Below are 25565 nucleotides of genomic sequence, written 5' to 3' on the forward strand. Positions count from 1 at the left end.
TTATTAAAGATGGGGCTACACACACACTTTCTGAAAATGTCATATTAATATGAGTACCTAAACAGTAGTATAGCATACTTTGTATTTTCGAAGAGTATTTAGTTGATCTAATTTATAAAAGAGAGCTGTACGATTATTTACGGAAAAAGACGAGCTGCTGGAGGCGGGCAGGGGGGATGGAACTACGGCACAACACACAATACATCATCGCATTCCCTTCATGTTGTTTACATTATGCACCTACACCGATTCAAACAAACACTGACGTATGACTCAGTTTGACTTGCCACGTGGGGTTCATGTACGGCATCTTTTAGCGCTGGGACCGCGCTATCTATCCGTTTCAAATGATCTCCAAACAAACAAACACAGCTAAACTTCCGTCAGCCGAGTGAAGCAAAATTGATGGGCGTGACACCTGGGCGTGCTCTTAGTCTCACGCTATCTCTCTGACGCGTGGGCATGCTTTTCGGGGAGAATGGCCAATAAAAGAAATAGAAAACTTAAAAATACTTTCCCAAACAAGTTGGAGTGCTGGGGGAGAGTATCGAGCACAGAAATACTACTTCATACGTCCAACTTGTTTTTTAACAAGTTCACCATGTTAAGCATGAAAGCAGGCACGTTTAACGGTTTAAAGAAGTCAGGATGCATGAAATAGCATGTTACCCCGTCTGTAAACTATTGTAAACCTATTATGGTAGTCAATGGTGGCCAACAACTGGTTGGTTACGCGTATTATTCCTAATATCTTTCTTTGTGTTCATCAGAATACAGATTTGAAGCACTTGAGGGTGAGTAAATGAAATCTGAATTTTTATTTCTGGATGAACTGTTCCTTTAGACCATCTTAGACCAAGATGGCGGCGCGTGAACATCGCGAGGCTCAGCGTCTCTCCAGTTTTAGCAATTATATAGTGTTTTTCTTGCTCATCTCGGGCCTGTTCGTTAAGAACAGTTGTGCATTCACAACGTACACCCGGCATGAGCTTTTGGATATCGGTTTGCGCATTCCCGGAAGTTATATCAGCAACATTCAACTCGTCCCTGAGATCGTCAAAACCTCCGATGCTACGCACCCCACACGGCCCGGCGGAAGTGCTCGCCGGCGGCGTCGAGATCGTAAACAGAGGCGGGGAAAACGCGGAGGGCTAAGAGCTAAGCTAACGCTAACACCACACCGGCTCTCTTTACCCAGCATTTTCCTTGCTAATGTACGATCATTAGTGAACAAAATGGATGAGATTCGACTCCGCATCATCAACAACAAAAGACTTTTGAACTGCAATGTCATAATCTTCACGGAAACATGGCTACACAGCGGCATACCGGACAACGCTATTGAGTTAGCGGGCTACAACACACACCGCGCGGATAGAACGGCAGAGGAATCCGGTAAGACAAGAGGAGGTGGACTGTGCATTTATGTCAATAAAGCTTGGTGCACGAACTCTGTTATTGTCGGGAGACACTGTTCGGCTAACCTTGAGTTTCTCATGGTTAAATGTAGACCGTTTTATCTGCCACGGGAATTCACTTCCACCATTATAACGGCAGCTTATATTCCACCGGATGCTGATGCCAAGCTTGCTATGAAAGAACTTCATGCAGCCATCAGTAAACAACAGACTGCTCACCCGGAGGCTGCATTTATTGTTGCGGGAGATTTTAATCACTCAAACTTAAAGACAGTGCTCCCTAAATTTCATCAGCATGTTTCCTGCCACACAAGAGGAAACAAAACTTTAGACCATGTCTATACAAACATGGCTGAAGCTTACACCGCAACCCCCCTCCCCCACCTGGGTCAATCTGATCACCTTTCTTTGTTCCTCACCCCCAAGTATTCACCTCTCATTAATCGTGTGAAGCCATCAATGAAGACCATCAAGGTGTGGCCTGCGGGGGCAGACTTCACACTCCAGGAAAGGTTTCTACACACAGACTGGAGTATGTTTGCTTCTCAGGCCACCAGTGGCTCTCACACGGATATAGACAGCTACACCTCCTCTGTATTGGACTACATCAATACCACCATTGATAGTGTCACAACTCAAAAGCAGATCACCATATACCCTAATCAGAAGCCATGGATGAACAAGGAAGTGCGCCTCCTGTTGAAAGCACGCAACACCGCCTTCAGATCAGGTGATGCACAGGCCTATAGTACTTCCAGGGCAAATCTGAAGAGGGGCATCAAAAAGGCCAAGCACTGCTACAAGTTGAAGCTAGAGGAGCATTTTACCAATTCTGACCCTCGACGCATGTGGCAGGGCATCCAGGCCATTAGTGACTATAAACCCAACCACTCCATCCCCATAACCACAGATGCTGCCTTTCTGAACGAGCTTAATGACTTTTATGCACGCTTTGAGAGAGACAATAAGGAACCCGCCACCAGGCTCACACCTTCCACCGACCACCCAATCATCACAGTAAATTCCACAGATGTTTTCACTGAACTAAGCCGGATAAATGCGCGCAAGGCTGCTGGCCCTGACGGCATCCCTGGTCGCGTACTCCGGGCATGTGCGGAGCAGCTCGCTGGGGTCTTCACGGACATCTTCAACCTGTCCCTCGCCCAAGCAGTGGTTCCAGCATGTTTCAAATCCACCTCCATTGTGCCCATTCCAAAACATTCCAGCCCGACATGACTGAACGACTACCGCCCTGTAGCACTCACACCCATTGTTATGAAGTGCTTTGAGCGGCTGGTCCTGTCACACCTAAAAGACTCTTTACCATCCACACTGGACCCATACCAATTTGCCTACCGTAGCAATAGGAGCACAGATGATGCAGTGTCCATGGCGCTGCACTCCGTGCTCACACACCTGGACAATAAGGACACTTATGCACGCATGCTGTTTGTAGACTTCAGCTCTGCATTCAATACCGTAATCCCTTCCAAGCTAATCATCAAACTTGGAAACCTAGGCATTAACAATACAACCTGCAACTGGATTATGGATTTCCTGACGAACAGGCCTCAGCTTGTTAGGCTAGGCAACATCTGCTCCACCACAACCACCCTCAACACTGGTGTACCACAGGGCTGCGTACTGAGCCCCTTTCTCTACTCCCTTTTCACACTCGACTGCAGGCCTGTGAATGGATCTAACTCCCTCATCAAGTTTGCAGACGATACAACAGTGATTGGTCTCATCAGCAACAACGATGAGACTGCTTACAGGGAGGAGGTACGGCACCTGGCCACATGGTGCTCAAACAACAACCTGCTCCTTAACACTTCAAAGACAAAGGAGATCATCGTGGACTTCAGGAAGGCGAAAGGAGGCACACACGACCCCATCCACATTAACGGGACGGCTGTTGAACGTGTTTCCAGTGTTAAGTTCCTGGGGACCCACATTTCGGAGGACCTGTCCTGGACCACCAACACCTCATGCCTGGTCAAGAAGGCTCACCAGCGTCTCTTCTTTCTGAGGACACTGAAGAAGAACCAACTGTCTTCAACTATCCTGGTGAACTTCTATCGCTGCACGATAGAGAGCATCCTGACCAACTGTGTCACAGTCTGGTACGGGAACTGTTCTGTTGCTGAGCGCAAGGCACTGCAGCGGGTGGTGAAAACAGCCCAGCGCATCACAGGAACTACACTCCCTTCCATTGAGGACATCCAGAAGAAACGCTGTCTGCGTCGAGCTCGCAGCATTCTCAAGGACTCCTCTCACCCCGCTCATAGACTGTTTACTCTCCTGCCTTCCGGTAGGCGCTTCAGGTGCCTCCGGGCAAGAACCAGCAGACTAGGAAACAGCTTTTTTCCCAGAGCTGTTTCATTATTGAACTCTGCTCCCCACTGATTTCACTACCTCTCATAACTTTAACTTAATGCTGCTATTACAATGTTTACATTGCACTACAGGGCTGCCATGCATGACGGAACTGTACACACCAGTACTTCATGTATCTGCTCTACCGGACTGTTTACACGCATCATTTGCACTCTATACTGCTCACTTGCACACCAGGAACATTACACTGAATGCTCATTTGCACTAATGGACTACTCTCATAACGGCATTAACTCATCTACTGCACTGTAACTTTCATAACTGCATTAACTCATCTACTTCACTGTAACCTTAATAACTGCATTAACTCATCTACTGCACTGTAACTTTAATAACTGCACTAACTCACCTACTGCACTGTAACTCATCTATTGCATTATTGCATCTATCGCATAACAAACTGCATCTACTCATCTATTGCACTATAACTTCAATAACTGCATTAACTCATCTACTGCACTGTGACTGTATATCTGCATCTACTCATGTATTGCACCGTACCTTTAATAACCACATTAACTCATCTACTGCACTGTAACTTTAATAACTGCATTAACTCATCTACTGCACTGTAACTGTATATCTGCATCTACTCATGTATTGCACCGTACCTTTAATAACCACATTAACTCATCTACTGCACTGTAACTTTAATAGCTAATGTCTGTAACTAATGCACACTCAAGTCACTTGCACTATTGTATAGTCTATATTGTTATCTGTTCATAACCTCCTGTACATTAATGTTCACAGTATATAGCCTTCTGTATATATTGTTCATAGTACATACCGATTGTCATATTTTCATAGTACATGCCCAACGTAAATTATTTTCCTAATATTGTATTCTGTATTTATTCACACTGTATATCTGCACTTGCTAATTGCACTTCTGGTTAGACCTAAACTACATTTCGTTACACTGTACCTGTATATGTGTAATGACAATAAAGTTGAATCTAATCTAAAAAATCTAATCCTTTAAGTCAGAAAATCACAAACATTCACATCAAAGCAGGTTACCTTGAGGCTGAACACTCCCCAATGAAACAGACTCCGAGTCTTTGTTGAGTTTCTGAACGCTAGAGTTTATTAACTCAACTTCTTCACGTTCCCCACTGCAAAACACATCACATGTTGTCACATTTGTAAACCAGAGGCATTTGAAAAATACTATTATGAAGGAAATCTTCAACTCACTCAGTCTGAGGTAATGGAATGATGTTGAGTAGTTTGGTCTTCATGCAATCGGCTCTTTGTGTGATTAGACACTGCCACCTAGTGAGGAGGACCACAACCAAATTCTTTACTTTTATGATTTGAAAGACGCTTTAATCCAAAGTAAGTTAAGCAAAACATTGGATCAGTGTGTGTTCCTTAGATATCAAGCTCATGACCTTGCTGCTAACTATAAGAGGTCTCGGTAACACTTTATAATAACTGCATGCTATGAATCATTAGTTAAGCATCAGTACATAGTTAATTAATCATTTATGAAGCATTGGCCCCACATTAATAGACATTAGTAAGCAGTTTATAAATACAGCTATAAATGCTTTGTTCTTGATTTATAAGCATGTATATAATATGCTTAATAATCAAATTTTCATACTTTATTAAGGATGAATTCATCATCTCTAAATTAAGGATTACATTTCTTACAAACCAGTTAGTTAGGAGTTGTCAGTGGTTCATGAGATCATTTAAAAAGTGTAAGTAAATGATCAATAAACTCTTTGAATGCACATTTATGCATCTTATTATTCTGACATATAGTAACAGTTACTTAATTTGATAATAAATGCTTTTTTAAAACACATTCCTGCTGTAATTCATGATTAATTAAGGTAGTTATAAAACATAGTTGTTAGATAACTATTTTTTTGTGAGCTCATCTAAAGTGAGGACTATGTTCCCCTGTAAAGCATTTACAAATGAGAGTTGCATATCACTTCACAGTTATATTTTTCTGGAGGTGTGCAGGAATTAATTTTTTTTCAGAAGTTTATTTTTCATTTTATATCAATTCATTTAATGTTAATGTATATGTTCGGTTGTACAATTTTAATTTTGCAGAGGTTTATTTTTTATTAAATCGTTTTATATTCATTAATATGTAAAGTTGTACAGTTTAATTATTTTTGCATCTTGAAATAAATATTTATATGTTCTTTATCCCTCGGGGTTGTGTTTTTCCTATTTCTGTTTAGAAGATAACTGAGCCTTTAACTCTCATTTGTAAATGCTTTACAAGGCATACATAGTCCTCACTTTAGATGAGCTCACAAAAATAGTTAATGACAACTAGTAAATGTTTTATAACTACCTTAATTAATCATGAATTACAGCAGGAATGTGTGTTAAAAAAGCATTTATTATCAAATTAAGTAACTGTTACTATATGTCAGAATAATAAGATGCATAAATGTGCATTCAAAGAGTTTATTAATCATTTTCTTACACTTTCTAAATGATCTCATGAACCACTGACAACTCCTAACTAACTGGTTTGTAAGTAATGTAATCCTTAATTTAGAAATGATGAATTTATCCTTAACAAAGTATGAAAATTTGATTATTAAGCATATTATATACATGCTTAAAAATCAAGAACAAAGCATTTATAGCTGTATTTATAAACTGCTTACTAATGTCTATTAATGTGGGGCCAATGCTTCATAAATGATTAATTAACTATGTACTGATGCTTAAGTAATGATTCATAGCGTGCAGTTATTATAAAGTGTTACCGAGACCTGTATCCAGGATCCAAAACATCAGAAGCGGGGGTAAATTCTGTTCTCCTAACACAACATTTTGTGTATTATTATAGCAAATAAAAGGAATCCAAATGGGGGGAAAGCAGCACTCACGTCCTCTGCTCAGATACGGTCTGGGCCATCAGCTCGTAGATCTGAGCTCCATTATCAGACATAGACAGCACAAAGAACGACCTATTATCTGAAACGCATTCAGAAAAAATTGTTTAGTAACAGCAAACGTTTCCTAAAAAAATATTTGATTTCTATCTACATTCACAGGTAGTATATGTTTTAGGAAGGACTGATTTGACATATGTTTGAATATACAGCTGTGGAAAAAGGTAAGAGACCATTCCAAATTTTCATTTCATCAAATTAATTTCAGTCCAGTGTTTGTTGTCTTTCAACAAATCAAACTTCAGGAGTGACATAAAATCATCCAACAGCAATCTGAAAGATTGACTGCATGACAAGACAAGAAAACTCTGATAAAAATCCAGGTTATCACAAAAAAATGTATTTTCCTAATGTATTTTCCTACAACTATTATTGTTGTATTGCTTGAACATGAACTTGCTTGTTTATTTTTTTGCAGTATTTGAGGTCTGAAAAAATACAGAGCATATTTTCTGTTATTATTCTACCAATAAATGCAATTAGAAAAAATACTTTGATTTAAAATTCAGCAGAAATATTGTTAGTAGTTGACAGAATAAAACCAATATGATCATTTTACCGAAACACATACCTATAAATAGTACATTTTAAATTCAGAAAAAATGATTTTGAAATGGTCTCTTATTTTTTTCCGTGGCTCTACAGTATATCCCCTTTTTATGGCACTGTAAAGGGTAGAGAAGAAAGTGGAGAAGAGCGAGGAAACCATGTCCCGGTCATAACCTAAAGATGGATTTGAACCCAGTGTCTGCCGGCCAACAGCTCTTGTACATGTCAAATCAACATTTTCAACTAAATCAATCATACAAAATGATGGTTTTATAGAGTAATGCTTCTTACCGGTGGCGACGGAGCGCACCATTACAGTGTTGAGTTTGATGATGGGGCTGAAGATGTGTTTGGTCTCCGCCGTGCCTGCAAGATTCTTACTGTGGCACTTTAAGATCAGCTTCTCATCTTGTCTTTGAAGTAGCACCAAGATATCCTCCAGCAGCAGTGTGTACAGCTCTAATATAATACACATATAATAGTTTCACATTTTACAATTGTAAGCTATGACTTCTGATCCCACTGACCAAGCAATGCTGATATTTAGTATAGCAGAAGTGTCCTGCACTATTTGTACCCACCGATAGTTTTGTCTTTGTTGACTTTCCAGGATAGAGGCCCTTCATGCACCATCTTTCTCTTTGTCAAGTCCAAATTCTAAATGGGAAGACAGAAGAGATTTTTGTTATAAGGCTGACGTCTATAAATGCTTAAAATGAGTAAATCTTTAAACAGAAGCAATGCAGTTCTATTGACCAATTCAAACTGTGTAGGAAATTCACCTGACAACAAAATGAGGCCATTTTACACTTGGACTAAAACTAAACGGGTCTCACCTTGAACTCGGCGATCATGGGGTTCTCGCTCTGCTTCAGGGAGGACAGGTCCAGTCGTCTCTGGTAGTCCTCCAACCTCTAGGGGGAGCATAACATCATGGATCGATTCAGAATCAGTTCCTTTAAACTGGGACCACTAAACCCACTCTGTACTTGTATGTCCACATCTTTAAACTCATTTCAATGGCAATGTTTATGATGCCAAAACCTATTCATTTGTGTCGTTGTTATTGAAAAATTCTCCTATGTTCTCTTACACAATTGTATGAACAAAAAACTGACCAGCTTACATCTGCTACAATAAAACAACTGTGTAGAGGAAGCTCTCTGCTGTCCTTTTGGTAGCTTTTATGTGCTAAAAAGTTTTTTATATGAAAGTAAAATGTCTTATGTGATGTAAATACACAATTGCTCACCTGCTTGTTCTCTGCTTCCTTCACCTCCTGGTTGACATGACTGAGAATCTTTCGACAGCATTCTCCAGCCTGCTTCACTTTACTTCTTTCTTCAAGGTCCTCTGCGGGTCAAAGACATCCAAAATTCGGTCATCATTTAAAAATTCAACGAAAACGTTCTCATATCAATTTAAATATAATATCAGCATTTAACAAAGAAGGATTGAGGTGGCAGATGAACCTGTGTATTTGGCGATGTTCTCCAGCAGAAGCGGATACTTTGTGAGTCTCTGCGTCTCCACAGGAATAATGTCCTTTAACTGAAGCCTGCGGCAATGCCGGTTACTCTCGGCCTCCTGCGTTACAAACATATTTTTCTTAAGTGTGTTTTTAATAAAAGACAATACAGATGCTGATGACATGATCTGGACTGCGTTTCCCGAAACCTTTTAAACTCTACGTCATTCTTAGGTCATAAATTAAGACTAATAGTGATATAAACTTAACAACAACGTAGCGATAAGGTTTTGGGAAATGCAACCCTGGTTGAGAGGAGTACCAGCCGACCTGTATGAAGGAGTTGAAGCGCTGGTCTTTCTTCTGTTTGCTCTTTATGAGCTCCAGGGCGAAAGGTTGGTTACTACAGTACATGCCTGCTGCTCTCTTGATCTTCTCCTCCTCCTCCCCACTGAACTGTGGGTAATTAAACACACTACAGTAAGTATAAATGTTGCCTGCTAGATAGACTCCAAGGGTACTCTTGGCTGGTCATTAATTTGTCACACCTGGCCAAAGCTGGTTTGGGGTGTTGATAAGATAAGTTATTGTACCAGTCAACTGTAAAGAGGTCAATTCGGTAGACCATCTTAGTTGATATGGTTAGAATAGGTAACCACAACCAATAAACCATATTCCAGAAACCACCTTAAAGGAGTCATTTTCTTTAAATATATTTTCATGATCATTTACAAACCCCCATGTCATCCAAGATGTTTATGTATTTGCTTCTTTGGTCGAAAAAGATCAAGGGTTTTGATAAAATTCCAGGATTGTTCTCCATATAGTGGACTTCAATGGACTCCAAATGGTTGAAGGTCAAAAGGACAGTTTAAGTGCGGCTTCAAAGTGCTTAAAACTATACCAGACGATGAATAAGGGTCTTATCTAGTGAAACAATCTGTCATTTGAAAAAAGACAATGTATATACGTAATAACGTTGAGAAGGTCATGCTTTTTTGATATTACAACATCCGGGATACGCACACGAAATTACCTTTTTAAACAAAAAACTGACACAAAGACATTTGAATATGTGTCACATGAACTTTTGAACGGTCCTCCATCTCCACATTTGTAAACACTGACTCTGTACTTCCGCATACGTCAAGCGTGACCTTTTCAATGTATTTACGTATTACATGAAATCCCGAACGCTCATCCCAGAACAGAGCAAGGGATATGTGTTTATAAAGCATATACATTTTTATTAGTTTTAGAAAATGACAGATCGTTTCGCAAGATAAGACCCTTATTCATCATCTGGTATAGTTTAAAGCCCTTTGAAGCTGCATTGAAACATTCATTCAGATCAAAAATCATTTTGACCATCAACCGTTTGGAGTCCATTGAGAGAAAAATCCTTGCATGTTTTCATCAAAAACCTTTTCTTTTCGATTAAAGAAACAAATACATAAATATCTTGCCATACATGGGGGTGCGTAAATGTTCATGAAAATTTATTTTGAAAATGAACTACTCCTTTAAGGAATAATTCACCCAAAAAATGAAAATTCTGTCAACATTTTCGCACTATTCATTACAAACCTGTATTATTTCTGTCTTTTCCAGAACAGAAAAGAAGATATTTTAAAGAAAGTTGGCCAGCGAACACTCCTGTGGCACCCTTTCACTTTTATTGTATGGACAAAACCAATGCAAGTGAATGGAGGCCAGTTAACAACAATTTTTCAAAATATCTTCTTTTGTGTTCTGCGGAAGAAAAGCAAGTCATACGTTTGAAATGATAAGAAAGTGAGTAAATTATAACAGAACTTTTTTTATCTGTGAACTATCAACTTTAAATCTTTGATGTAGTATATCTTGGCCTACATACTAGTATGACCTGGAATCTCCGTCAGGGATTTCTCTAAAATATGTAATGTCTTACCCAGGACAGCAGTTCATCTCCTATCGAATCAACAACCGCTGCCTCGTTCTTCTTTCGAACAGCTGCCATTTGTTCTGTTAAGGACACTGATGTGAGGAAGAAAAAGAAGACGATTTGGAAAAAAACTTTTGTTTCAAAGTTGTTCACGGTTAAAAGGTATCTTTAACAGCCCCTATTGACACCCATTATGACACTTCTTAAAATATCTTCTTTTGTTTTTTCTTTTGCTCTCCCACAGAGGAAAAAGTCTTGTACAGGTTTGGAATGACATGAAGGTGAATAAATGTTGTCAGAATTTTTGTCTTTAAGGAGTATTTAAAGGGATAGTTCCCCCCAAAATTTTAATTCTGTCATAATTTATATATAAATTATATATTATAGATACTGTATATATATATACCCCTGTATAAATGGTCTGTTCTGCTGAACACAAAGGAAGATATTTGGAAGAATGTCAGTAGCCAAACAAACCTTGTCCCCCTTTGACTCCCATAGAATTTATAATCCCTCCTATGGCAGTAACTGCAGGATGACATCTATTTGGTTACTGACAACCTTCCAAATATCTTCCTTTGGTTTTATCAGAACAAAGAAATGTATACAGATTTGGAACAACTTGAGGGTCAGTAAATAAAAAAATATATTTTTTTGTGAACTGTCCCATTATTTACCGTGCAGCTGAACGATCTCTTCTAGATTGGTAAAGATGGTTTTGATGTCTGCTGGTGGCAGAATGGCCTCTCTGGTCAGCGGCTGATAAAACACGTTATCCAGAACCTTCAGCATCCTGACATGTGCTCTCTCCGTATAGAACAACTCTGTAAAGTAAATAACCAGCACAAGGTCAAATGAAAGAGGACAAACAATACAGTGAACTTCAATACAAAACATTTTGGCATCTGTTCTGAATGCTAAATGCATACGGCTCACCGTTGATGACCTCCTGTCTCTTGATTTCCTGATGGGTGAGTGTGGACAGAACGTCTCTGCTCACCAGCGTCTGCCAGTTTGGACACTCCAGCTCCACCTCAGCACCTTGATCGTCTTCACTCGGTACATCTCCAGTGCTCAGCAGCTCCATTCTTCTGCACAAGCACAGGAAACGCATCAAGAACGTTGGGGTAACATAAAATAAACAAAGTAAACAGTACACATCTCAAACAAACCTCGTTGAAGAGTTACTGTCAATTTAATTTGAGCAATTTTGTGTACTTTTTCTGTCTCATTTTCTGTTATTGAACTGTGAAATATAAACATCACTATACGGGCTTGCCATTTTGATATCGGCCTTTGAAAAATCCCCTATCAGTCACAAGAACTGAGAGCACTCACCTCCTGTCAGGCCTGGGGGTGCCAGCGTCCTGCATTCTGGGAGATAAATCACAATTCAGTTAGCCATCAATCCCCAACCTGCGCGTCATCAGCATTACCCAACTCATGAGACAGCCGCTTCTCACGGCCGACTTTCATTCCCTGTCTTAGTAGGATCATTAATAGGGAAGACTACACAACAAGGCTTTGTTTGAGACGACACAAGCGTGTCTTCACCAGAGAGACAGAGGGAACATAAATAGCTGTGAGGTCTGTGGCGTGGCTGCCGACTGACAGACTAAACGAGACGGTTCGACTAACTCTAAACTGTGCGACTGTGAGAAAACAGCTGCTGGTCATTAGAGAACTCAATAATGTTTTATCCGAATTTTGTTCGGTGTGGTATACATAGCAAAAAACTGCACAAAAGAATTGCAATCACAGTAGTTAGCATGTCTGAAATACGGTTACAATTCTCATAAAAATGATCAAATCTGTCTAAACCGTCAGATTAAAATGAAAGTTTCTTAATTTGTGGAATATATTTAATACACAATAAGGACCAAGTATGGTCAAAACATTGTTTCACATAGTTTAGAAAAAAAATTGTCAAGGGGTGTAAGCTAAGACATTGTTTTCTCAATCCATCTCATGAATTATCTAGTACATCTGCTAGATGCTGATTGGTTGACTCACTTGTATATCTCAGGCTCCTCCTCTTGTAGATGTTCTAGCGTACAGGGGCTGAAGTCAAAGTGAGTGGTCGAGTCTTGCACGTCTCCTGCGTTCGTGCCGTCTCCCAGTCTGGGCAGTGCTGAAGAAGGAACCGCACCTATTTCACAGACACGAGTCATGTTACAGCAAGAAACTCTAGAAATCAATGTTGAATATAATCACTGTTCAAATCAAAAGAAAGTTTGCTATTAAAGCCCCCTCTTTGCAACAGTTGGACCACATCTAGTCAATTTGATCGAAAAACGGGACAAAAAGTGTTTTCTGAAAAGGAGCAGATCTGAGTTCAGAGCAAAGTACAAACTCAAACATCTTTAACTAAACGTGAAATATGGAAGGAGGAATGGGAGAAAAGATTCAGACCTAATATCAATAAGCAGAACAATTATAACATTTAGAGATTTAAAAAAACTAAATGAAGAGAACAACATATGTTTAACTCTCTCACCGCTCTCAGACTCTCGACTGATGCTGTCTGTTCCCTGTGCCGCTGAGGCACTGTAAGGAGGTGACATGACCGAGGGTAAGGCGCCATCTGAACCATCGCTTGACTGATTCCCCCGGACAGGAGGGGACGATGCATCTGCCTGTTCCCCCACACCGAACGGCAGCAGAGGCTTCTTTGGCTCTGAACACCTGCTCGCTGCAGAATGAGACAGTGAAAGAGTTCTTGAGTTAAATACCTACACTGATGGTTTCCAACATGGGTCCCTGGTAGTACTCAGAGTCACAGACAATATTCTATAAATAGTCTAATTTTCGTAATATTTTTCATAATACTAACTTATATAAAAATAATGTATTTCATTATTTATATAGCATATATTTGTACTTTTTTAATGAAATTAATTGCACAGCGACCTCAGTTGTTTGAAAAAAATGATTGAATATCATTACGATATTTACACCACCTATTGGCAGTTTTAGTTTCTTATTTGGAGTACATTATGTGGAGTATTTCATCATCTTAATTTGTTTTTAGGATATTTGTATTTTTATTAAAAACATTAGGTATAGTTTATCCTAAAATAAAAATTTGGTAATTATTTATTTAACCTCATGGTTCAAAAATGTATGTGAAACACTTTTATGTAAATTCGATGTTAAATCAAAGTATATCTTAAGCTATTTTTTGAAATATGTCTGTGTTACATCATAATGATGCTAATTTATCTTTTGGAGGTAATTGTTCTGCTAAATTTGTTGTGCGTTAAATTGCGATTAATTCGATTAAGGTGATAGTTCACCCAAAAATGAATATTCTGTCATCATTTATTCACCCTCTTGTCATTTTAAACCTTTATGACTTTCTTTCTTCCGTAGAACACAATAGAAGATATCACAACATTTTTCAAAATATCTTCTTTTGTGTTCTGTGGAAGAAAGAAAGTCATACAGGTTTGAAATGACAAGAGGGTGAATAAATGATGACAGAATTTTCATTTTTGGATGAACTATCACTTTAACTGGTGTGATTAATTATCAAAAAAAAAATGTAATCGCATGACAGCCCTAGTTTACTTGAAAGTTTACCTACACTAAGATTTCTCAAATAAAATCACTTACATAAGAAAGCGTCTGTCCTGCTCGGCCGTCTCGGAAGAAATGTTTTTCGCTGTTTTTTCTCGATTCCGTCTTTCTCCGCTTTTATGCTCTTCTGTTTGGGGTACACAGAGACACATAATTGCTTTACTGGTTTCCTGAAGTCATTTAGAGAGTATGTGGCTAACAAAAACATCAGCCGGTTGCAAGAAACCCCCTTAACTTAAGAGGTTTCATACCTTTATCTTAGGGAAAAGGTTTATAAGCTTAGGCTTATGCTCCAGCCCTCGCAACTCATTCCAGCTCTTCACTTTTACACCCAACTGCTTCATATACGACAGTATCACAAACTGAATTGTGCTACTGCAAGAGAAAAAAAGAGAGAGATGTTTAGTGTCAAACACACAGCTAAGTTATAATATTAAATGTAAATAATATTCAATAATATTCATATTATTAAAAATACCGATAAATGATTACTTGTACAACTTCTAATACATTTCTATAGGTAATAATATTTGTTAAATCATTCTGTCTCATTTCCTGCAGGGGGAGCAAGCGCTGTGCGCAGTTCACGCAGCAATTCTTAACAGAATGCAAAAAATTGTACTGACAGCTACTGCCCCAGCTGAAGAATTTACAAAGCTGTTCTCACAAACGTTTACAAGCCAAACAGATGACTTGAGCAATGCGTAACAGCGCTCGGTGCCAGAGCAAAAATAACCCTTGCAAGCTCCTGTCAGTGGCTGCATGAGGATCTGCTCTCTCGTGCGCCATCTGGGAGCACACGCAACGCCCCGGTCCCTGCTGTTGAAGCCCATATGCTACACTTACACACCACTCGCAAGACTGGGAGGCAAAACTGTAATTGTGTGCGATCTGTAGCCGTTTAAAATCGTATTTGCATCCCTAATTCCTAATAATAAGTTCGTTCACATTCTCTTTTATTGCTTTATGACACAATCACTCCTGAAAAGGCTAGTGTACCGTCACAGAAAAACATGACAAAATAATAATTACAAAAACTAAATTATTTATAAAACTGACCTCACAATCTGTTGTGCAGCCAACATCCATAACATTGTCTTATTTATTAACATGGTTAGTATGAACCTTATTTTCCAGACCTACGAAATCTTATTTAAAAATTATTGTAATTGAAACAGTACAGAATGTTTATAATATTGTATTTATATACTATTATACATGTCTAAAAACCATGGTACAGTTTTGAAAGTATAATCTCTGCTAAAACCAAACTATCCAATAATTACTGGATTTTGGTGTGATTTGATTTAGAGACTGTTTTAGAGTTCAAGTGGTTAAATCGGGGTTGTGGAGCTGAGAAATCCCCTTACCACTTTTCTTCCTCCGTGGCCTGCGGTGTCAACCTGAAATGAAACACAAGTGACAGTTTACTCAAGTGTAGCTATCACATGGCACTTTCAAGAAGATTTGGAAATATTTGGTCAAACTGAATCAAATTCAATTCGGTTCATTCACAAAGGTATCATATTAATCTGTGTTTGCCTGTGTCATTCTACAAATCAGCACATCTTTTCTCCTTCATAAATGTTAGTTGTTGATAGATGATGGACAGATTACATTGTCAATCATGTTAGCATCATAACTCAAAACCCCAAAACTAAAAGCAATAACATTCTATCAATTTATGATTTCTGTCAAAATCAATCATTCTTCTTAACGGAATTCAATATTAAACACAAAAGTATTTCCCTTTTTTTAAATCACTTTATTTCATATCTAATGTTATTAGGGGACACGCTTAAAATGCCATTCCTGTTACTATGACTTTTCAAAAGTATCATATTAATCTGTGTTTGACTGTTGTCATTCTACAAATCAGCACCTTTTTTGTCCTTCATTAATGTTAATTGTTGATAGATGATGGACAGATTACATTGTCAACCATGTTACCATCATAACTCAAAACCTCATTACTAAAAGCAATAACATTATATAAATGTATGATTTCTGTCAAAATCAATCATTCTTCTTTACGGAACTCAACATTGAAAGATAAACATAGTTCCTCTTTTTTAATCACTTTATTTCATATCATTGGTAATCAGGGGACAAGCTGAAAATGTCATCCCTGTTACAATGATTTTGCAAAAGACAAGTAAATATTTGAAGAATTTGGGTCCAAAATGAGATAACTCTGAAAAACATGATTTTTGAACATTTTAAAAACATTGTACATCCCCATGAATATCAATAAAAACTGCAGTTGGTTTATTTGAATTTAGGCCGTAATTACAAAAAAAAGATAAGTAACACAATAATAACATAATAAAAACATGATTTTTGAAAAATGTTAAAATGGAGTCATCTCATTTTGAAACTCTTAATTTCCTCTTTTTGAACCACTTTAATTCATATCATATCTCAGTCTAAGGGGACAAGCTTAAAGTCATCCCTGTTACCATGATTTTGCATAATAATTCTTTGTTTTTTTACGTGGTCACTTCTATTATACTACCAATAAATGTTCAATGTCGTTTGAGAGATATCGCAGAGCAGCGGAGAGCCTTGCTATATAAGACAAAAATGTCCACTTTACATCTTTTTAATGCTGTAATGCTGCAACTTTAGTTGGATTACTAGTATTAGTACTGTAGTATTGTTAAACAAATAATACTATTTACTGTGCGCCATGTTTCCTTTCTAAAACCATATATCTCAACCAATATTAATATACACACAAAGTGAAAGAAACCCTAAGAAAAGGGTACTGAGACTTGCGTGCATAACTTTGGTGTGTTAGTACACAAACTTCCACATAACAAAAGGGAAACAGGCCCAAAAAGTGAACGACACAATTGGCATCATCTATACTTTTTAAGCCGCACTGAGTTTACATGATAAAGCCATGAGAGGCACAACACAAAACGTTTCACAAAAAGATTTCAATAAAAATGAAAATTAGCACCAATTGCCATTTGGTTGGATATAATGTACACTTACAGAACTTGCTCTATCATGGAGATGATGTGTTCTGCACAGGATCGCTCTTTCTCAAGAGCCACCCGGTCTCTCATTCTCTCAGTGTCTAGTCGGGTCAGCTCTGCTTCGGCCAGCGTTAGACCCATACTACGCTTGTGCCTGAAACAACAACAACACGCATACAAGAACAAGTTGGAGGAAAGAGCAGACGGCATACATAAAGAACTTTGCTCACTGAATGACACGCAGTAGTGTGTGTGTTTACAGTTTCTCACCTGAAGTCTTCAAGATTTTTCTGGATGTCAGGTAGAAGCGAGTCCTGCAGCTGTTGGATGTACTGCCTGTGGATGTCCTCTGAGATGGCCTCCTGTTTCTTTCGTTCGGTGTTATTTAAGTGGGCGGTCCGCTCTACATTGACACACAAATGCATTAACGGTGATGAGTAATGAAACAGAGTCTTTGTTGAAAAAAAGTACTCTTTGTGATAATTTTTGGGCTGTCAAACGATTAATCGTGATTAATCGCATCCAGAATAAAAGTTTGTGTTAAGGTAATTTTGTGTTAAGGTAAAAAAAAAGAAAAAAAATATAAAATATAACAATTAATTAACGTTTATTTAGAATTTCAATGATTGGTAAATTATCTATATAATATTATGTATATTAAATTAATACATTTAAATATTTCCTAAATATATAGACAAGAATGTGTATGTTTTGTGTTTATAAATACAAAATTAATATGCACTGTACACAGATATATATTATGTAAACACAAACATTTATTCTGGATGGGATTAATCGCGATTAATTGTTTGACAGCCCGAATGTCTATTTAAAGGGGTACTTCCGCCAAGAAACAAAATTTCCTTGTGGATATTTCTCTTAAACAAACACATCGATTCGCTTCAGAAGAATCTTGGAGCTTCAAAAAATTGCGCCCATTCACTCTCATCTCACCGCTTGGGAGAAAAACGATACATGGTATAATAACTCCGACTGTATTATTCTCAAGAAGAAAGTCATATTCAGTAAGAATGCCTTGAGGTTGAGTAAAACATGGGGAAATTTTTCTTCTTGGTTGAAGTATCCCTTTAAGTGAACAAATATTACATAACGACAAACTAACCAATAGTAGCTTACCTAGGTCTGCTATGATGGATTCAGGAACTGTCACTTTCAAACTCTGCACAAAAACATAGAAAAAAAGCACATGGAGCTCTTAGAAACCACACTATTAAAAAACAAGTTGATCAAGCTGAGATGTTTGTGAGGCTCCTTACAGCGGTTTTGTCTATAAGGAATGTCTCCATGAGGATGCGTCGTGTCTCTTTGGAGTTGCTCTGTTTGTAAAGTTCAGCGTGGAGGTAGCACAACTAGGGGGAGATCAAACAGGAGATGCTTTATTGATGTGACTTTAAATAGAAAGGTAAAAGCTATGTATACAACATGCAAATGTATTTTTATGAATGAACATTTCACCAGCGGTGCAGGATCAAACTGAGAGACCACATGATGAATGAAAGCTGCCAGGTGAGCAGGCCGAGACTTTAGCAGCTCTATACTGTGAAAACAGCTACACTGGCCATTCATCTAAAGAGGGAGCAGAAATACTCACAATGAAGAAACTACACCTGTTTGAAACCACACACAAATTTATTTCAAGAATAAGTATGAAACGTCTCCACGTATCATTTTTTCTGTTATATGTGTGATTTTGTGTGATCTTAAAATGTCAACCCTGTTACCATATGTAGCATGTTGCAATTTAGCCATAAAGTAATTCTTTAAAAATATTAATTATTTTTCTGATGGCTGCCTATTAATTTAACATTTAGCGCAAAAAATGGTCAACTCTGTTACCTTTCTAAAGGCATGCTGCCTAAAGTAGTAGTAAAGTAGTGAAGTGTTTAAAAAACAAATGAACAGAGATGCCATTAGAGAGACAGGGCCGCCCCTACCTGTTCATGCTCTGTGTCAAAGTCATCATCCTCAGCACCGATGATCTGAGGGGGCAGACGGTGGGAGGGGCTCCCTACATTCGACTGAGAGTCCTAAACAAGAATTGAACAAATCATGCCTGAAACCTAAAAACTAGAAATGAAGTTGTGACTTAAAGAGGTCGCTCACTAAGTCAGTCGTGTCTACAGCATCCGGTGAAGGGCAGGAGTTGAGGCTGTCTCGTGGTGTGGTCTTTGGGCTGTTGCAGGGGGTCTCTCTTTGGCATGGGATCTCTGGGACAGAACTAGGAGTGACCTGCATGGATAAAGTACAATGGGAATGAATATAATACATGGCAAACACTCAAGGACGCACCTATCTGAAACCAGGCACACATGTGAAATACTGTACAAAGGATGAAGCTGACGGGGGAGTACTGACGGGGGTCATTGTGCTGTTAGTCCAGGTTGACTCCATTCCAACATCGGCCTGCCAGGAAGGGGGGCGATTCAAATCTCCACCTCCATCCTCTACCTCTCCTTCAGATGGCCTTGGAGATAAAGAGCCATCCTACAACAGACACACAGAAACTGTAATTATGACATCATTGAGGCACGATATCAAGCATTTGAAGTTTATAATGTCTTTTTTGTTGTACATCTGTATTTAACACAACCATTAATTAAGCAGGAATTCTGTTGGTGTTAAATAGAATCAATATGACAAATGGGCAATTAAATGACAGTAAAGACAGAAAAACACTATACGACTTTTGCTTGGATTTTGGTCACAATTGTCTGAGCCAGTCTACAGATTCTGGGCAGTCGAAGTTGTTAGATTTCACAGAAAAGTGTAGTGTATGATGGGATCGGTCTATGATTCCATCCAGTCAGAGGATATCAAAACACGCCATATTTTGTGACGATTTTAGACTGTATCTTAATGCACTTTTTTCTTTTGTGACTCCACGCACAAACACCTCACAACAACAGTTACTGTGGTTATCTGCACATCCATGTTTGTTTCATATGTCACTGGTCTCTTAGCAACAAGGCACACGTTTTGGTGTAAGTTTGTTGTGTTTGCGAATGATCTGATCCTGTTGCCCCAAATTTTATGCAACCACATAAGATTTTAAAATAGTGTATTCCAGCCATAAGAAAACATTTCAGGACACAAATCAAACTCATACCTGAAATGAAAAATGAACTAAACTGTGTCTAAATTCTTGTTCTGTGTTCTGCAATTTGGGGTAACCTGTTGTCAATTATCCTATTCAGAAACATTGAATTTAAATAGCTTTTTTTATGAATAATTTATTACAGCGCTCTGGAATACTTGTGTGTATAATGTTTGTACCTGTCCAGCGGCCTTGTTCAGCTGATCCTGGAACTGTGGAATGTGCTTCTTGGCTTCCTGGATTTCCTTCAGTAGTTTAGTTGTAGGGTTCCTGCTGTAATCCTCCGTCATGGCCTGGGATTCACATCACACAGGGATTCAGATCACACATCAGAACCGTTGTGAATATTCACATAATTATTTTGTTATAAAGGATGTGAGATTATCTGTCACAATGTCACGTGGTTAACACATGTGGGCTTATGTATGAGCTCAATGATAGTCTTGACCACAAATGAGTCAGTCTATATTAATAGTATCACTTCCCCAAATTAAGATACTTTCCCATGATTCTATGCTGTATGTGTGATTCCGTCAACCTTAAGTATGAGGGCAGTTAAATTTATTAGGGGATTTTTTTGCTTCATTTTAGTTTGACCGCTTAATGGGCAAAATAATATTTTTGTAAATTCCATTACGAAAATGATGACTCAAATTGTACACAGCAGCAAACTTATTTACAGTAAATGCAGTTTTAATAAAAGCTCTGCAGACAAATAGCAGGGTTTAAACTAAAAAGTAAAAACATGAAGCTTGTACTACGTTTAAATGCTCACAAAATTGCATAACAAATGTTATTAAATTCTTACCCATACAGGTTGAGGGACGAGTTTGCGCTCGGAGGGGCTTGGGGAAGAGGAGGACCGGTCTGGGCCAATGGGCCCTGGGGAGTGAGGAGAGGTGAACAAGGAGAGAGACCCGTCCTCCCCCTCACCATCCGACAGGGGGATTTGAGGCAGCCCTGGCGGTCTCCCCAGCACAGTCAGGGCCACATAGGAGCCCGCTGTCAACAAACAAGAGACACAAATAAGAATCTATAGGGATATCTGTACTAAAAAAGAACACTGATGATGTAGCATTACAGTTATAAAATAGGAGTTACGTCATCAAAATGATTAAAGTAAAGAACAGGCTACTTACATTTTATAAGCTTTACAACTTCACCATGATTCGAATGGGTTACTAACGTCCCATTGACCTGCATAAAAAAAGAAACGTGTTTTTAATATAATATTAATGGACCTCTCAAAGTTGGTTGACTTCATGCCTAGAAAGTGCAAAACAAACTAGTTGTGGGTGTATGATCACAAAGTCCAATTGACGGATTCCATTGGTCATAAGTGGTCAGTAGAAACCACTGTTCATTAAGTTGACAGTAAATAACACTGCTCAATGCATTCAATTTACTCTGACATCATCACTTCGATTTCAGTTATGCATTTGGCAGACGCTTTTATCCAAAGCGACGTCAATTGCATAATACTATCATTTTTTTTGCGGTATCAAATAAGGACACGGCAACAATATTTCTCCCTTTGCCCTGCAGGTGGCAGAGCGAGAGACTGGAAATGTCCTGTTGACATCAGGTGAGTCTGTCTAGACGATGTCTTTGCTTGAAAAAATGGTTTCTGGGGCTGGCCAGGCAGGCGCCGCAGCATTTGACATGAATTTCATTCATTCACATTTAATTCTATTGCACAGATATAACCATTATGGAGAAAAGTGATGTTTACCTTTATGATCCGGTCACCAGTCTGAACACCAGCATGCATGGCAGCTCCATCTACATGCAAAAGAAAAGGATAAGAGAAAATGCTGTTTATTTTTAACTAAATATATTGGGTAATAAATCACTACGGTATAACCATGGTATGGCAAGACAATGTTCCATGTACTTAAGCAATACCATGGTGTTCTTTAAATGTCATGTTACATGTGTATGGCAATTGTTTAATATATTCCAAAGTACAATGGTATAACTGTTTTACACCATTGCTAAATGGTAAAGTGTTTACTATGGTAAAGTGTAGGGTTATCACATCTAAGGGCTTAACGCAGAATCCAAAAAACTATGCACATTAGTGTTTTAGTTATACTGTACTGTGATGTTACGTAACCAAATAATTATTGTAAAGTAAGCCAATGGTCATTTATGAGAATGATTTTTGTATGCGCAGGACAAAAACAGTAAACAACAGAAAACTGGGTAGCACTTTACTTTACAGTCCTGTTTCCCATGTACATACTGTGTACTTATTACAGTAAATATAATAACTGGGTAATAACTATGTACTAATCCTGAACCTACCCCTAAACTCATACCATGTAGTTACCTTATACTACCCGGTACTTTCTTAGGAAAGTACACTGTAGGTACACGCACTGTAAAATAAAGTGCAACCGAAAACGGTGCTTGTGTGTCTTTCTTACCCTCTTTCACAAGCTGAACAAACACAGGGTTATCACCACTCACTGTCAGCCCAAAGCCATTCTCATCTTTCTGGATGATAACACAACGCTGCACAAGCCCTGTGGGGGGAGAGAGAGACAGGGATGAAGGAATTGGAGGATGGAGTGCACAGGAGAAAGGAACTCCATAAGCACCACTCAAGAGACTGGATAAAGACGAGTGTGTTGTTATTTCTAGTCCCACAAACTGCGTGTGTGTTGTGAAGCCACTAAAACTGATTTCCTAAAAGGCCTTGAGCATGCCATGAATCACAAAAGAGCTTCTGAAATGGGTTTCTTTTCCTGTTCAAAGCATGTTTATGACCTTATAGAAAGCCTGTGTGAGAAACCAAAAAGGCTGTTTTAACAGAATCTCACTTACGAGTATGTTCAGCAGGAGAGATTCATGTTAGTATGAAAGAAAACATGCAACATTATTCATAGCTGTTTTTATCAGCTACAAAAAAAGAAATGTATTATTTATCGGGGTAAGGATTGGATGGTCAAGTCTCTACACAACTTCAACTTGTGGCACAAGAGGGCTTGTTTCAGATGAGAATCAAGCTATTGTGTTTCAATTATTATATTCCAAGATTCTGAAGACAAAATCAAAACGATGTGCACCTATAAAAAGCAAAGGGCATCTATAATGGTATCTATCAGATCAGTTATGCAATACATCAGTGTAGCTCATAAGTCATTCATGTGTGATGGCCACAAAGTGCATCTTACCCATTACTGTAAAAATTACAAAAAAACACATTTGTCTTCAAGAACACAATATTTTGAGACTATTAGCAAAAGCCCAAAGGTTAGCGCAGGTTACTAGGTTAGTGTATCTTGTCAAACCACTAAGCAAATATAAGTAAATGTCTCAGGGATGGTTCTCCTAAAAATAAAAATGTATTATTTGAAAAACATTTACTCATTCTCATGTCATTCCGTATCGACACCAGACGTGACCAGCGCGACAGGACACATGGCTTGTTCTAATCAGATTGTCTTAGCCATATCAAGTTGGGAAAAAACGTAAAAATTATAATGGGTTCTAATGCATTTTTTTGTCTTTTGTCGCATCGTGCCGTGCCACATCAGGTGTAGACTCAATGTACTTTTCTTTCTTCGGGATTGGAAACAAAACAACACGGCCTCCACTGACTTCCACTTTATTGCCACAAAACATGAAAGAGATATCAAGATACCTTCTTTTATGTTTCACAGAATAAAGAAACAACAAGAGGGAAAATCCAAAATTTTTATTTTTGGGTTAACTACCCTTTAAAAAAAAGGTAAGGTTTGATGAGAAGGGGCAAAATTTCGACTCGCTTTAATGAAGCATTTTTGTTTATCACCAAGATTCCAATAACTCAAGTTATGAATCATAATATTGAGTTTTTGTACTGCTAAAATCTCAGGTAAGATTTCATAGAAGACATCAGTTTGACTTAATTTAACTTTAACTTAAAAATATAAAAAAAGGGAGAAAAAAGATGAATTCTGAATTTGAAGTTTCAAACAAAGAGGATGAAAGAGAGGATTTAGTTACGAATCTAACAAAAGTTTATTTAGGAATGCTGTACTCAGCACTGCACCTAGAGTTGACAAAAAATGGTTATAGACATTTTTATCGGCCTACATTGTGAAAGATCCTCAAATACCCCAATGGTTTAATTGTTGGTTGAAAATATGCTTTTAAATTATGATTAGAGCCAGCCACAGAGATAGCTTTCATTCCCTATTCAAGTAGATAGATGGATAGGACTTGGATGACTGAAATAGCAACCCAGAGCGCTGCAAACATGGCAGCTGAGTACCACAACTTCCCTTAAAAGGGACTCTGATACAGTTTCATAGCACCAGTATTAGTTTTCAATATAAATAAAGACATTTCCTTATTCATTGACTTTTTTTCTTATACTGCTAAAGTGTATTTTCTGTAAAGCATTAAAGGAGTCATTTGCTGTCTTATAGCCTTTGATTATATTTCTTGGGTGTTTAACAATGGATGTTCATGTTTCTAATAAATAAATAAAAAACTTGATGTTACACATATTTTAAGCCTATTGTACACCGTTCTCACAAAACAACTGGATTTCTTCCGGTGTATATAAACTTCCTCTTTCCGAAACGCTCTTATTGATAAAGCTGACCAGGTCTGTCGTGATTGGTTGCCCGCTTAGAGTGTGTGAAGATTTCCAGCCATTCCATATCAGCGAGCTTCCGCTTCTCAGGCTGTTGTGATAAGTCGGTCTCCTCTCAGTGTACGTGAATTCATTAGCTTTGGCTTTTAGCAATAAACAGTAACACTGCGTCAACTTCACTTCATCAGAAAAAATAATATGAATTGATCGTAGTGTAATGGAGGTCTGCTAGTGCATGTGCAAACGTCAGACTTTGTTAGATATCGCAATTTTTTTAACATTAATAACAGAACCGTTAGTTTTGCCTTTTTATATTGGGCCCAAGTTGGATAATAAAACAAGCAGATTGACCAGGAGACATTTGCAAGCAGGACTTTAAAGACGTTTCATAGAAGTGTTTAAGAGGTAAGCTATGCGTGCACACACACACACACACACACAATATCAGTGTATTACACAGAACAGCTTTCACAGCCAATGTTGAAGTCATTGAAGCTGTTGTTTGATCGTTGGTTATCTAATAATGTGTGGAGATGAATTCCTATTACCAGCTGTACGACTGTGATGAAAGTGAAAGGAGTTTAGCGCATTGCTCAGTCAAATG

The 25565-nt window shown here is 38.3% G+C and overlaps 1 protein-coding gene across 4 annotated transcripts in view; it reads right to left on the minus strand.

Moving 5' to 3' along the window:
• The window catches only part of arhgef12b (Rho guanine nucleotide exchange factor (GEF) 12b), a 62485-nt gene that overhangs the window by 4101 nt on the left and 32819 nt on the right, over nucleotides 1-25565 (minus strand). For all 4 annotated transcript variants that reach the window (XM_056745008.1, XM_056745007.1, XM_056745009.1 and 1 more), the window contains 31 exons: nucleotides 22803-22901; nucleotides 22106-22155; nucleotides 21513-21570; nucleotides 21182-21375; nucleotides 20553-20666; nucleotides 19635-19763; nucleotides 19383-19508; nucleotides 19214-19306; nucleotides 18735-18845; nucleotides 18536-18628; nucleotides 18396-18438; nucleotides 17529-17661; nucleotides 17275-17412; nucleotides 15645-15677; nucleotides 14526-14649; nucleotides 14311-14401; nucleotides 13193-13387; nucleotides 12709-12844; nucleotides 12034-12069; nucleotides 11632-11786; nucleotides 11373-11519; nucleotides 10702-10787; nucleotides 9102-9227; nucleotides 8776-8890; nucleotides 8556-8656; nucleotides 8140-8217; nucleotides 7885-7960; nucleotides 7595-7762; nucleotides 6689-6776; nucleotides 5016-5093; nucleotides 4839-4933 (listed from right to left, as the gene is read on the minus strand). In XM_056745008.1, the coding sequence (XP_056600986.1) occupies nucleotides 4839-4933; nucleotides 5016-5093; nucleotides 6689-6776; nucleotides 7595-7762; nucleotides 7885-7960; nucleotides 8140-8217; nucleotides 8556-8656; nucleotides 8776-8890; nucleotides 9102-9227; nucleotides 10702-10787; nucleotides 11373-11519; nucleotides 11632-11786; nucleotides 12034-12069; nucleotides 12709-12844; nucleotides 13193-13387; nucleotides 14311-14401; nucleotides 14526-14649; nucleotides 15645-15677; nucleotides 17275-17412; nucleotides 17529-17661; nucleotides 18396-18438; nucleotides 18536-18628; nucleotides 18735-18845; nucleotides 19214-19306; nucleotides 19383-19508; nucleotides 19635-19763; nucleotides 20553-20666; nucleotides 21182-21375; nucleotides 21513-21570; nucleotides 22106-22155; nucleotides 22803-22901 (3309 nt within the window). The remainder of the gene's footprint in view (nucleotides 1-4838; nucleotides 4934-5015; nucleotides 5094-6688; nucleotides 6777-7594; nucleotides 7763-7884; nucleotides 7961-8139; nucleotides 8218-8555; nucleotides 8657-8775; nucleotides 8891-9101; nucleotides 9228-10701; nucleotides 10788-11372; nucleotides 11520-11631; nucleotides 11787-12033; nucleotides 12070-12708; nucleotides 12845-13192; nucleotides 13388-14310; nucleotides 14402-14525; nucleotides 14650-15644; nucleotides 15678-17274; nucleotides 17413-17528; nucleotides 17662-18395; nucleotides 18439-18535; nucleotides 18629-18734; nucleotides 18846-19213; nucleotides 19307-19382; nucleotides 19509-19634; nucleotides 19764-20552; nucleotides 20667-21181; nucleotides 21376-21512; nucleotides 21571-22105; nucleotides 22156-22802; nucleotides 22902-25565) is intronic.

Source organism: Triplophysa dalaica, chromosome 4, assembly GCF_015846415.1.
Source record: "Triplophysa dalaica isolate WHDGS20190420 chromosome 4, ASM1584641v1, whole genome shotgun sequence".
Lineage (NCBI taxonomy): Eukaryota > Metazoa > Chordata > Actinopteri > Cypriniformes > Nemacheilidae > Triplophysa > Triplophysa dalaica.